Here is a 14,890-nt window from a genome sequence, read left to right as displayed (position 1 = left end):
ACACTAAACTAAAAATGTCTATTTTCATTGTTTTATCTTCTTGTTTCTTTTTTAAGTTAAAAATGTTACTAGTGTATAATTTAAATCTCTAAGAATTAAAGCCCATAAAATTTGCAACAAAACGTTTTTAATCTTAAATCTCTACCTTCTATAGTTAAGAAAAAAAAATTTTGAAAAGTGTGTTACTTTCTTTTGCAGGCCAGTGTAGTATAATATGTAGTATTTGTTGATATCAATTCGACTTGGAATGGCGTCCATTCTTTATTATTCCACTAACTAATATTATAATTATTATTTCAGTAGTTATTTTGTCCCAAAATTGCATATCTATATTTTCCATCATACACAAGCGATCTCGCACTTCTAGGTCAAAGGATCCTTCTTATTCTGTCTCAATGAATGTCTCAAATTATTACTATGAAAGTACATATTATGTAACAAAACCAATTGTTTTCATAAAAAAATACTCATTTATTCTAAACGGATTTTTAAGTTTGTATCGTGTGTGTAAAATAAAATAAAATATATTATAATTAACTATTTATATATGGATTTATCTGATAGCTTGTTTCGATAGCTTTTAGATACATTCACTGCAATCATTTCACCATAAGCATTCTTTGCTATACGTAAAATAAAACGCATACACCTTCGCGCGCGAAAAATTCAATTACCTTTTAACAACCGCATGCTTTTTGTACTAGACGGTGAGGCCTGGTATAAAAAATGGCGTGCGTACAAAGTACACATGTCAGAAGTGAAACTTCTTAGGAAAACTAATTTTCAAATCTCGTTTATATCAATTATCCTAATCTGTTCTATAAGTCAAATGTTTTTTGTCGCTATTAGAAATTATTAGCTGATGTTCTACTTACTCGCGGCTACGCGCTAAACCTGCACGATACAACGCTAGTAGGGAAGATGTTCTACTTTTTTGCGGCCGCGTGCTAAACCTGCACGATATAACGCTAAGAGGGAAGATGTTCTACTTACTAGCGGCCGTGCGCTAAACTTGCACGATACAACGTTAGTAGGAAAGATGTGCAACTTTTTCGCATCCGCGCGTTAAACATGCACGATACAAAGCTAGTGGAGAAGATGCTCTACGTTTTCGCGGCCGCACGCTGAATCTGTACGATATAACCCTAGTAGGGAAGATGTTCTACTTACTTGGGGCCGCGCGCTAAACCTGCATGATACATCGCTAGTAGTGAAGTTGTTCTACTTACTATTGGTGCCATGTGTTTCATGCTACGTTCGCCCTTTCTCACTCGGTCTCCATCTCACTTTTCTTGGATAAAAACGTCCCTCATTTTCGTGACACTTTATTGGCACATATAGACACTGGATTTCAAAGACGATTCCAAATTCATTCTCTGGACCCGCTAGAAGCTCGGATTCGATATCCATATTGTTGAAATCATAAATTTGCGCGGCGGCCATCTTGGATTTCAAAAATGATCCCAAATTCGTTCTCTGCACCCTCAAGAACCACGGATTCGACATCTATTTTAATGAAATCACAAATTTGCGAGGCGGTCATCTTGGATTTCAAAAATGATCCAAAATTAGTTCTTTGCACCCTCGAGAACCTCGGATACGATATCCATAATTTTGAAATCAAATTTTGCGCGGCGGCCATCTTGGATTGAAAGAAAAACTTGCACGATACAAGGCTAGCAGGGAAGATGTTCTACTTACTAGCGGCCGCGCGCTAAACCTGCACGATACAAGGCTAGTAGGGAAGCCCGAGAGTAAGAATTAATACTCTTCCTCAATCAGTGTCAATCGCTCTCTCCCTTAAACACAAACCTCCTCCTCTTCTTGAACAAAAACGTCACAAAAATTTTGTGACACACTATTGCGTTTCGTTCGTAACAATTTTACACTAATGTGCTTAAAGAAGTTTCACTTCAATAATAATTCTTTTCACACCTTTATTTTCGCAAAAATTCTAAAACATTGTAATTAAAATAAAAACTGATAAGACGTCTGTACTTAAAAATAAAACAATCATAGTATTTTAGGGTTTGAAGCTTTAGGGGAAAATATTTTGAGTTAGTAGCACTGCAATCAGCCTTGGTCGGCATTCACTGACCTGTATAAGTACCACTGGACCGTCTGTTTCATAGTTTATTTATGTTTGACAGCAAATTTTTTGTGCCAATTTTAGCGTCACTAGCGAGCGTCCAGAGAACTCATTTTGACGTATTTGAAGTATTTTTGCATTTCGATCGTCTTCTGTGTTATTTATACTTCAAGAATCAACGCAATAAAGTACACAATTTTTTTTGTAAATAGTTTCCCACCATCTATCAATGTTTGGTGAGGTTGTCATCACTAGTTTTAGTATCGCAGACTTTCTCTACATGGCCATCAGCGCCAAGATGGTGAATATCAAACAGGCACAAAAGCACTTTGACAGCCGCCAGTCAAGTGGTATATAGTAGAGGCCAGTGTCGGCATACTTATCCAAGATAATTTTAATCACAGTTGACAGTACTCTTAGTAGTTTTTTTTTCTTCTTTTGGCAATAGCGTTTACTTTTTGCCAATAACGTAAATTAAAAGATTGGGAAACTAAGTTAAAAAAGGATACGGAACACGGGAAAGGATCAGATAAGTAGAAAGAGGATTGAAACGGATATTAAAAATTTCATAAATATACATATATACTTGCTACTTACACAACATTACAAATATTTAAACTTTAATATGATTCTGAAGAATGAAAGATGACAATATTTTATAAAATTTACATGGATACATAATTAGACAGGATATACAGGTAGGAAAAGGAACATTAAGAGATATTAGATCATTCAGGAATGAGGAGCGGTCGTACATGAAAAGAAAATGTGATCTAGATCACATTTATCGGATTCACATTCACACATGTCAGTAGATACAATGCCTAATCTATTAAGATGAACAGGAGTGCAAACATGACCCAAACGCATTCTTATGATAGAAGAACATACTAACTTATTGCATTTGGCACGGAAAAACCATGGTTTAAATGAAATAAGTGGCTGAAGGTTAAAATATTTCCTGCCTTTTGATTGACCAGTTTCAGTCCAAAGTCTATTCCAACAATCCTGAAGGTGAACTATAGGAAGAGCACCTAGATCCTGGCAAAAAACTTTATAAGGGAAAATGTCGCCATCGACCACGGCTTCATTACCTAGTTGATCTGCTTTTATATTACCAGGAATGTCGCTATGGCTGGGGATCCATACAAACAACACAGAACGACCAAAGTGATTGCATTTATTTAATAGATTTCTTATTTCTATGACAACAGAAGAAATGTTTTTTGATTTAAATGGGAACCTATTGAGAGACTGTAAGGCACTTTTTGAATCAGAGAAAATTATTGTTTTTGGAAGTTTAAATAGAATAATATATTCAATAGCCTTAAAAATACCATAACATTCTCCAGTAAACACCGATGTTTCCGGAGGTAGTTTAATTTTCTGTGATATTTTAAATTAAGCGTGATAGACACCTACACCAACGGGATCCGAGGAGGAATGTTTAGACGCGTCTGTGTAAATATGATGGTAATCAACCCAAACAGTATTTTTAAGAAGATTAAACGAAAAATTTGTACTAATATCGTGCTTATTTAAATCTGAGTTAAAATTAATTTCTGGAAGCAACATTAATGCTTCAAAGCTAGTACTGAAAAGAGGATGATTAATGGATCGATGAATAGGAGCTTTTATGTTGATAAATTTCTTAAAACTATTGATTAGACAAGGTGGTTTTTTATTTGACCAATATGCAGATGAATCTATATGATGAGAAAGTTTCTGAAGTTTGTTATAAGGAGAGTGGTTAAGAAACTGAAAAGATCGGAATATAAATTTGTCTGCTAAATATTGACGACGTAGATGTAGTGGAGGATCACCACATTCTACTTGAAGAGCATTGATAGGACTTGACCGCATAGCACCAGAAACTACTCGTAAAGCTTTGGACTGTATGAGATCTAGTTTTTTAAATGACTTAACACTACCAGGCTCCAGCAAGAATGTACCATAATCTAATATACTTCTTATAAGAGCAGTATATAACAATTTCATGCAAAAAGGGTGCGCACCCCATCAAACAACTGACAGACATCTTAAAATATTAAGAATACGCTCACATTTAGCATTTATGTAATCACAATGTGGGATACCAGTTAGTTTCGAATCTAAGACAATTCCCAAAAACTTAACATTATCTTTAACTGGAATCTGATAACCCTCATAAAATATAGAAATAGGAGGAGGAGTTCTTGATCTCGTGAATAAAACTATTGTACTTTTTTCAGGTGATAGATCAAGGCCATTTAAGTCCAACCAAGTTTTTAAATTTATCAGCGGTTGTGTTATAGAAGAACTAGCTTTTTCAATAGAAATATCACGACAGTAAATTAATAGATCATCAGCATACTGAAGAACATTTACACTATTAAGTGATGATTTTAAATCGTGTGTATAAATATTATACAATATTGGGCTAAGTACTGATCCCTGGGTGAGGCCCTTTGAAACAAGTCGAGTAATTGAATTCCTGTCATCTAGTTTCAGGATTATGTATCTTTCGGAAAGCATGTTTATGATAAAATTTGTTAATAGCAGAGGTATATTAAGTTGTAAAAGCTTACTCTTTAAAATACTTATTACGACATTATCATAGGCACAATTTATATCTAAGAACGCAGCTATTACTGATTTATTATTTGAAAATGATAATTGAATATCAGAAATGAATATACTTAAGCTATCAATAGTACTTTTCCCACGTCTGAAACCGAATTGGGATTCACATAATAGACCGTTATGCTCAACAAACCATTCTAAACGATTTTTTATAAGATGTTCTGTAATTTTCATCAAAACAGAAGAAAGTGCGATTGGGCGATAGGCAGAATGGTCTGAAGAACACCTATTAGGTTTCAGTACGGGAATTATTTCTTGACGTTTCCACGTGGAGGGGATGTTACCAGATGTCACTATGGAATTTATAAGAGATAAATAATAAAATAAAGCATCATCATCTAAATGAGAGATAAAGGAATACGGAATACCGTCCAGTCCAGGAGCAGAATCCTTAACATGAGACAATACACCTTTTAGTTCAGTGAGAGAAAATATACTGTTTAAACCAAAACAGTTATCATTATTTATATTTATTACAGGGTAACCAATTATTAAGTCTTCAGGAACGAAAGGTGGAGCCAATTTATCTAAAAAGCTATTAACTAAATGAAAAGGGATTGATTTTGGGGATGAATCTTTGTATGCAGATCTAAACATTCTTATATTTTGCCATACAAGAGATGGTTTGACATCAGGTGATATTGAATAGCAGAAATTTTTCCAGTCATCAAATTTCTTTTTCTTTAGAAATTTTGAAGTTTCTGACATACTCTTTGTAAGAATTTCAAAATTCTCATCAGTGGAACATTGACAGTATGTAATTTCAGCATATTTTCTTCTCTTTTCTGCCTCAGTACATTCGTTATCCCACCAAGGAGAAGGAGTAAAACCCAAAGAGCTATTTTTACTTGGAAATATCTCATTGGCAACCTCAATAAAGATTCTTGCTAAAGAATCTGCACACTGAGATTCTGTACCTGGATTAATTTTTGGAAGTGTAATAATTTTGTTTTTTATTAGATCTTTATATAAATCCCAATCAACATCATTAAGCTTATATTTTAAACGAGGAGAATAAGTTTTATGTAATACTTTATTGTTATTATTGCAGGTTGGAAATGATAATAATAGTGGGAAGTGATCACTACCAAAAGTAGATCGTAATGGATCCTAGGACAAAGAAGAAGCAAGATTAGGTGTAGTGACTGTTAAATCTGGAGCACTTGGGCCCTCGTCAGGATGAGAACGTCGTGTAGGACGACCATCATTTAATATACACAAATTCACTGAATCAAATATATCTATTAATGTGTTACCATAACTATTAGAAGATAAGTAACCCCAGGATTCATGGCGACAGTTAAAATCACCAAGGATCATAAAAGGCTTCAGAAGAATGGAAATAATATCTTTAATTTCATTTAAGATTGCAGAAGAAGGATGAGGTATATAAATAGATACATAACAGATATTTTCAACTAAAGCAGCAATAATAGAAAAATCATTACTGTGAGAAGGAATAGAGAAGAGAGAAAAGGAAAGAGGGTGTTTCACAAGCATGGCTACTCCGCCATGCCCATCCACACGATCTTCTCTGAGACATGAATAACCACGAATCTTAAATAAAGATCCTGGTTTCAACCATGTCTCTTGAAGAGCACAGATATAAGGTTTATATTTATTTAATAAATAAATAAGATCACTTTTTTTAGGAGTGATGCTTTGACAATTCCATTGAACAACTTTGTCCATTATTTGGTATATAAATTTGAGTAATTGCAGAAACTAATAAGGCAGCGTTGGATGGTGAAAATTCATTTGATTGACTAAGAGATTTTATAAGAGAAATAATTAAATCAATTACTGAGGATTCCAAAGGATTTTCATTTTCTTTGTTAATTAATGCACATCCATTAGAGGGTTTTTCATATCCTTTGCTAAGTGTAGGTGGAGGCTTTGGTTAAACAAAAACAGTTTTTTTAAATGAAGTATTGTTTATAGCTTTAGGTGTTGAATGTTGATGCTGGGTTGAAAAAGTATTAGGAGTGATGTTAGGTAATGAGAGTAATGTATCTGCATATGAAATTCGAGAGACAGATGGATGTATCTTTGAAGCTTCTGAATAGGAAATACAGTTTTAGCCATTGATTCCTTTATAGCTCTTTGTCTTTCATATTCTAAACATTTTTTATCAGTTGCAATATGGGAACCTTTACATAAACAACAAGATATAAAATCATCTTGAACAGAGCAGTTATCACCACTATGTCCTTGACCACATCTAAAACATCTTGGTTTAGATCTGCATTGAGATTTCACATGACCAAACCGACAACAATTGTAGCATTGAATAGTAGGATATATATACAAGTCTACAGTAAGAGAAGTGTAGCACATATATATTTGTTTAAGCAAAAACTGTCCATCAAAAGTAAATACCACAGACTCAGTACATTTAAGATGGTTTTGTCCATCAATCATCATCTTTCGTTTTATTCTCCTAATTTTTATGATTGGGCCACAGCCAATAGGAACAGAAACATTATCTTTTATTTCCTCTTCAGACCACTCAGCTGGTACTCCTCTGACTATTCCTATTCTACTCACAGAAAATGATGGAATAAAAGCCTTATATTTTTCATTTTCTAAATTTATGTTTTCAACAAAGTCATTTGCATCTTGGTACTTAGAAAAAGAAATAGATAACCTATTCCGGTCTATCCTTTTTAAACTTCCATTCACAATATTTTTAATAGAATTTCTTTTGAGAAAACGACCAAATGTAACTGGATGTAAAGTAACATTATCATCGGGAGATGAATACTGTTTCTGAATGTGTTCAACAAAAGGAGCAGCATCTAATGAGTTATATAACAGCCTTGCAACAGGGGGCTGTGGCTGTTGTGGAGTGTCTGTGTTATTTTTTTGTATGGTCTCTACTACTATAGAAGAATTATTGCAGGAATCGACTTTGGAAAGAATTTGTTTGTCACTAATGTCTACACATTTGCAATCACTTTCCTTAATATCCTTCTTATCACCACGGTGTTTTCGTCGTCTTTTATTACAGTGTCTGCATATTCTGGGTCGAGCTGACACTCCTTTACGGCCACTAGATGTCTGAGACACAGAACCATCTGTATCCATAGTGCTACCTTAGGTCATTATTAGAAATTGTCACTACATGACCTATATCAGGGGCTGTCCCCCCAGGATCATCCGGGGGGTCCATCATATCATAGAATAGTGAAGAAAAGAAGACTTACCAACCACCAATAGGATGAAATTTACACAAATTAACACTTTAATAAAAACTAACTACTAAAATATATACAAACTACAACTTATCTGATCAAAATATCTAAATATTTACATGAAATTTAAAAATAAAATGAAAAATTATCAAAATTACGTGCGACCGATCTTAAGTTTCCCGCCCTTTTCTACTCTATAGTTGTAATGTTTGGTGTCGCTACTCGCTGTTGTAACTTGAGCAATGCTAAATGCGCAGGCCGCCGCCATTTGTAATTGTAGCTGTGCCGACTGCCGAAAAGTCGGTGTGCAAAAGTAAAATAATACTTTCGGTGTGATAAGTGCATTTCGATAGAATCTTTTGTATATTAACTGCTAAGTATCTGAAGAGTGGAATTTTAAATATAAATCATGGGTGTGACTGTAGAAACTATCACTCCTGGTGATGGTAAGATAATATGAAAAATTTATACTTTTAGATTTATAGCTATAATTATTATTTCACAATTATGAATATGAGCTCATTAGTTATGATTTGTATGGCTGCGTAAGTAAAAATGCTATGCATATACCTAATGCTATGCATCTGCATCATGGTTATAATTGAGAATAAAATATTTCTATGAAATTTCTAACCTCAAAGAAAGGAACGCGCTTAAAATTTATTTTGCATTAAGGAAGAATACGTTATTTTCAGAATCCTCTTACCCTAAAAAAGGACAAACTGTCGTTGTTCACTACACGGGAACACTAACAAGCGGTAAAAAGTTTGATTCTTCCCGTGACCGCGGTAAGCCATTCAAGTTCAGGATTGGCAAGGGAGAGGTTATCAAAGGATGGGACGAAGGTGTAGCTAAGGTATGTACTTACTAGTCTTAAACGAAACAGAAATTTCTATTGAAATCGACAGTACTTTTTAGTTTTGGATGCAACGAAAACATAGAAAAATTTTGAAAATGTATTCAGTACAAATCTGCAATGGGTAAAACTTTTTGTGATGACATATTTATTTATTAATATGTAAAGCGAAAACACACATAGATCTTCGAGGTAGTCTTTGACAAATAAACCATAAATAAGTTCAAAGTTATAAATTAAATGAATTATGGTCGATTGTAACCTCTGGGCAACCACTATAGGGCAATTAGCTATTAATGTAGTTCATTTTTTGTGATTTAATGTTTACATATATCAGACTTTAAAATGTGATGCCAACACCAAAATCATAATAAAATGTAATATCTCATTGTAATGTGGCCTCACAATTCTACAAAATTGATGCAATACAAAAACAAATGACACTAAACAAAGTAATTGCAAAACCATATTTTTTTATTAATAATTGTATTACAAATGGCTGTTTGATTGTTGTTATTTTATATTCCACTAGCTGGTGACTGGTGTGCTTCACCTGAACAAATGCATATATTCATAATTTCATATCAAAATTTAAACATCTATTTTTGTTAATTACAATATTTGTAGAAGTGCAATGGGATGTAGTTCCTGAAAAACATTCCAAGCCACAAACATCACTTTTTAAGAAATTTGTGTTTGAAGTTTAATAAATATTAGTGTATTCCATACTTAGTCATGATGTCATTTAAAGAGTGACAGTAGGGCTGCCATTTTTTGTCAGTCCGTTAATATGAATCACATGACCAGTTTTGTGTTCTTAATTCAATTTCGACATGATTGTGGTTTGGAATGTTTTTCTGGAATTATGTCCAATTATTACAGTAGTTATTTTGGTTTTTCCTGTTCTTGTAATGAAATAATGTCATAGCAGAACTGTGCATCACAAACTTTTTGTCATAGAATTATTCATACAGAAATAAAAATTAATGTAATATAAAGATAATTTAATACAAATAAAAAATCTCCAAGTTGGATCAAACTGCACTTGAGTGTGCAACATTTTATTAATATTGGTTCAATAGTAAAGGAGTTCACTGCAGACAAACCATGTGACACATATTTTATTCATACAAAGATGTTATTTCATTTAGTGTAAATATGAAATATGTTCTTAAATATGAAAGATATCTAAGAGTTTTCTCTTCCTTCCCTAGGAGGATTACATTCTTATGAGTTGTAGAATATTTCTCATTTAGTCTACACTATATACATATTTTGAAGAAGCCCCATTTCTTCTTTATGAAATACCCACTTTTAACAACAGTAACACTTCTTATTCCATAGGTGTAAATACCATAGTTAGCAGTTATCACTTCCATTGAAGTCATCCACATTATAAAAGATAAAATGTATGTTTCAGATGTCAGTTGGTGAGAGAGCAAAGCTGACTTGCACACCAGACTATGCCTATGGTCAGTCTGGTCACCCAGGAGTCATCCCACCGAATTCTACACTCATCTTTGATGTGGAACTTTTACGCCTTGAATAAACAATATCTCAAGCATTAATCTCTTCACCTAAAAATGTATAAAGATATGCATTTTTAATTTATTTGTGCATTAGTCACAAATTAGATATTAAAAGTATCTATTAAATAGTTGTGTATGCTTTTAAAACATCTTTAAATAACTAAACAAGAACATATTTATAATCTGTATTTAAGCAGCAATTTTTCAAAGTAGTTTTTATGGGGTGTTTTAAAAGCATAAGATTATAGAGTTATTGGTTTATTTTTATGAATAACATTTTTCTATATTGTTAACCAAAGGGCATTTAAGGGCATTTCCAGTAAGGTCTTTTAGTGGGAGTTTATATTTTTTACAGTATGCAATCACAGTGTGACAATTATTTTGAGCAATAGTAACTTGTGTAGAATTAAAAATGTGCATAAATCCTTTAGTGTTTTTTTTTCTTTTTCCAGCGGAGGTAGTTATGTAACTTTATTTTAACAAATATAACAAACTACATAGCCCAGTGGTTAGGGACCTGGCTTGTTGTTTGTCGAAGCCCATGTTGACTGTTTCTATACAATAATGCGAAAGAGAGGCACGTCACTGGTGCGCCGAGTCCGAGGGAGCAACAACAGCATGCTGGCTGCACTGGCGGTTTGGCTCAACTGTGTCTATATAAACCGCTGTTGTAAACAGCACGTTGCACACAGGGACTGAGGAATATGGCGCTTTGTTATTTTTTTTTTAAATTCAATGATGTATGTACTTATTTTATGTTATTTATGTATTAATTATAATTATATCTGACTGTATTATTATGACATTTAAGTGGGCCATAGTAGCCAAATAAAGAATAAAAAAAAAAAAATTGTAATTATAGCTATAATAAGTAAGGAAATATAAATACATTATTTTTAAAGCATACCTAATCTAAAACTCCAAGGTATTTGTGGTTGTCCATCACCAAGATCACTTTGCTCTGGTGTCTGGCAAGTATCATCAAAAAGGTGGTGAAGCCATTAAAAAACGTAGCTATCGTTATCCAGGAGGTCCATCCAACAACCGTCCTCTTCCAAAAATCAGGAATGCAGGAACAAATAATCCAGCCGCATTACAACACAACAGATAAGAAACGTTAATTTGCGTCTCAATGCTGGATATTATGCCAACCTGTTTTTCCGTGTTCTGGACAAAACTTGCTGAAAACTTACTAGCTTCTCAACAGTCCTTTTTTATATTATGTCTTAAAGAACACTCGCGAGCAAGCTAATCGACTCAACATATAAATTCTTTGATTGCGTCTTGAGGAATTCCGTACCACTCATCTAATAAGGCAACCTTCAAGTCATTGATGGCCAAAGAGACTGGAATTCTGGTCCGGACCCGTCTCTTGAGCTGGTCCCACAAGTACTTTGGTGAAGGATTTATATCTGAACTGAGCGCAGGCTGTAAAATGTATTAACTTTGTTCAGGAAATGCTGAGTGACACGCAACGTATGACACCGGGCATTGTCGTGCATCAAGACGAAGTTTCGCTAACAAATCCCGCGTAAGGAACAACGTGGTCAAGGAAAATGTCAGTTATGTATCGATCGGCTGTAAGCCCTCCTCTTATGTCCTTCCCCGAGCACGAAAAGTCCAAAGATATACCAGCCCACATCATGCAAGAGCAACTGCGTCGTCTCAGCGAAACAGCACTGCGCAAATCGCTCGTCTGGACGCCCGGTAGACCCGGCCTCTCCTGTCACTGCCATGTAGGCACATTCTGCATTCGTAAGTGAACAAGACCAATGTCATTGTGCAACGGTCTGCTGGGCTGCAGGCAATTTCGGGCCCGAGGCAGGTCGTTTTGAAGTGAGGTTAGCTTCCCTCAAACGTCTTCTTACTGACAGTCACCTCCCGAAAACGTTTCCTGCTGCACATCAACGCCCGTCAGGTGCCGGTTTTGCTATGAGACGCTAGTTTATCTCTGAAGTATACCGTTAGTCTCTGAATAAAGGCTCCAGTCTCTTGAAACCTGTACCTACCCTTGATTCAGAAGACTGGCTCAAGTGCTGAGCAGCGACTGTATCGCTGACTGAGGCCTTGTTGTAAGAGGGCAACAACTTGAGCAGCTTCTTCAGGCAGTATTCATAGATTATATTCAGTACCTATAGTTTTGTCTAACCAATTAATGAAATTCCTGGAGATGTGTACAGGTCAAGAATAAGTTCAGGACAGGATAAAACCTCGAGAAGAGTCGAGTTTGATGCCAATGAGATCAGCGATAGGCCTGTCTCACTCCACATGTAGATATTGAAAACGTAAGTAGGCCACCCGGCAGCCACATCGGTGTGGCTATGCAGTATCCACGAATGCTCTCTAGCGAGCAGTGAGGCACGCGCGACCTTTTTCCGTCACCTACTTCACAAAAATGGAGAAACAAAACTAAGTAGGTCATTGTGGTCTAAATTTAATTTTAAGGCTTCATAAAGACACTAAAAGTTAATCTTTTTTAAAGTAGTTACTATTATTATTATGAAATTACCATTAATGAACGGTACCTATTAGGTATACTAAGTAGGTTTAATGGTCGTGTTTCGTTTTTCATTCTTAAACCAAGATCCGATCACGAAAAATTGTATTACGCCTAAAGAGGTGAGCAAGTCTTGCTCGCGTCATGATTCTGTTCAAGCTCATACTTTTTACCAGATTTTGCACTATTTCAATAAACGGGTGAACGTGTTCTCTACTTTACTTTCTTGAATAAATACTCATAATCACAATATAGTGATAAAAATAATTATTATTAATGCAGATGGTGAGGATGATATCCTAATTTGTGTCGTGCGAAGATGGTATATAGCGGCAGGAATCAGGTGAAATAGCTCTTCGGAACACTCCGTGATAAATGCGGTAGAAGACACAATGAATTCGAACAGCAGAGTGACTTCTACAAGTTATTTGAATTAAGTTCTAGATAATATGCAGAAGGGCACGGAATGAACCCCTACTCCAAACGTCTGCTGCGTCGAGGTTGTTTTTATGCTTTTATCTATAGTCGTATTTGGCGTAACATAAGCTCACAGATAGGTATATAATTTACATATGTAAGTACTATAAAAACACTAAACAGTTCTTCGACATTTGTTTGAAGACAACATGATGAATCACAACAGATAAAAGACATACTTACCTACTTGCGAAACCTGAATTGAAGGTAATTGGAACCACGAATTCCTACATATTATTGATCATATCGTAACATAAGAATTATGCTTAAACTTGTTTGCATATTTCTAGCTGACTTGGCAAACATTATTATGCTGTATAAAAATTAAGTAGCTAGGTACCCCGCGCCCATTCATTGTATGAATAATTGTGATAGGTAATGAAATGTCATTGGCTGAATTATTTGTAATGCGTAAAATGGTTTATCTAATTCAAAAAATATAGGTTCCGGATAAGCACTCACCAACATATCCGACCGGTTCAGTAATTTTTCGCAGTAAGTACCTAAAACAGAACAAAAAACTGGCTTCAATTTATTAGTAGGATGTCTGTGTTTGTGAGCGGGCCTCCTACTACAGGCATTTCATGCATAAAAGAAGATCCTAACAATGATGTTGTATCATGTATGTTTTTATTTTCAAGCATAAGACAATTTTCATTTATTCTCTGTAAGTGATACAAGAAAATACTCAAATAATATAGAAATAGCTGCCAGCGTTTGGGTTTTTAGTAGCCTTATTGAGGTGTGAAGATAGTAGGTACTTTGTACATTATATACCAGTGTCTCTACACCAAATGGCACAAAGATTTAAGGCTCACTGAGACCGACATATTTGCGACGTTAGCTGTCTTTGGCAGTCAAAGCAGCAGCCCTAGCACCAACTGTTGAACTTGGACATGAGAAGGAGCCAGAGTGTTGACGAAAGTCGCGCCCCACACCAGCTAAACCCGTGCCCAAGCCACCAAGATCATTCATTAAATTAAATTTAAAATAGCCCATAAAAGAATGCTGGGAGATTTTCTTGCGCCGCTTAATCCCTCTCAGAGTGCCATTTGTTTCCGAAGCGGTGGTATTGTTAGAAATGACATCAACAATACTTCTAAAGGAATCAATTTTAAGAAAATAAAGGCCTTTTATGGCTTTCAAATTAAATTGGTTTCGCTAATAGCCTAAACACATGTTCGGATTTGGTATGGCCGGATCATCGCACGGTCCGGAGGCCACCTTGCGCCAATTGGTCCGGCGTCAAACACGGTTCAGTCCGTTAATAATAATAATTTTCTGTAATGGGCAATGTGCCCATACCATCGAATATAGTCCGCTACCGGACCGCGTTCGTTCAGCCGTATCAAATGCGACCATTTGTTTAAGCTTTAATGAGTCTGACCTATTAACCCAATAGGTACATTCATTAATAAGTATTAACAGCCATTTAGGTTTACAAAACTAGCGTCGTAATACCTAATTCAGAAACTCTAAATGATATCTTTTATGTTTTAGTCTATTGAATAAATTTGGGTTAACATCCATCCGTAACTTCCATTAATTAAGGAAGTTACAACAAACTTAAGATAATGGAATGCATATATATAAAATAAAAAAAAACTTATCAGTTCGGTGGATTGT

The 14,890-nt window shown here is 34.9% G+C and overlaps 1 protein-coding gene and 1 long non-coding RNA gene across 2 annotated transcripts; both read left to right on the top strand.

Annotated features, from left to right (window-relative positions):
* Nucleotides 1-5,486: 5,486 nt before the first annotated feature.
* On the top strand, nt 5,487-6,393 carry LOC126971044 (uncharacterized). The gene is made up of 2 exons (XR_007730795.1): nt 5,487-5,648; nt 5,763-6,393. It is a non-coding gene; the product is annotated as an uncharacterized LOC126971044 (long non-coding RNA).
* Nucleotides 6,394-8,155: 1,762 nt separating this feature from the next.
* LOC126971022 (peptidyl-prolyl cis-trans isomerase FKBP1B) lies at nt 8,156-10,715 on the top strand. The gene is made up of 3 exons (XM_050817192.1): nt 8,156-8,351; nt 8,601-8,761; nt 10,182-10,715. The coding sequence occupies exons 1-3, from the start codon at nt 8,315-8,317 to the stop codon at nt 10,308-10,310; spliced, it is 327 nt and encodes a 108-aa protein (XP_050673149.1). The 5' UTR covers nt 8,156-8,314; the 3' UTR covers nt 10,311-10,715.
* The last annotated feature ends 4,175 nt before the right edge of the window (nt 10,716-14,890 follow it).

This window comes from Leptidea sinapis, chromosome 22, assembly GCF_905404315.1.
Source record: "Leptidea sinapis chromosome 22, ilLepSina1.1, whole genome shotgun sequence".
Lineage (NCBI taxonomy): Eukaryota > Metazoa > Arthropoda > Insecta > Lepidoptera > Pieridae > Leptidea > Leptidea sinapis.
Note: the sequence above shows the minus strand (reverse complement) of the source record. Positions and strands in the feature narration are given on the sequence as shown.

Coding starts and splice junctions, on each gene's coding strand:
- LOC126971022 (XM_050817192.1), top strand. CDS start 8,315: ATGGGTGTGACTGTAGAAACTATCACTCCTGGTGATG. Junction 8,352..8,600: donor AACTATCACTCCTGGTGATG/GTAAGATAATAT, acceptor CGTTATTTTCAG/AATCCTCTTACCCTAAAAAA. Junction 8,762..10,181: donor GGGACGAAGGTGTAGCTAAG/GTATGTACTTAC, acceptor TGTATGTTTCAG/ATGTCAGTTGGTGAGAGAGC.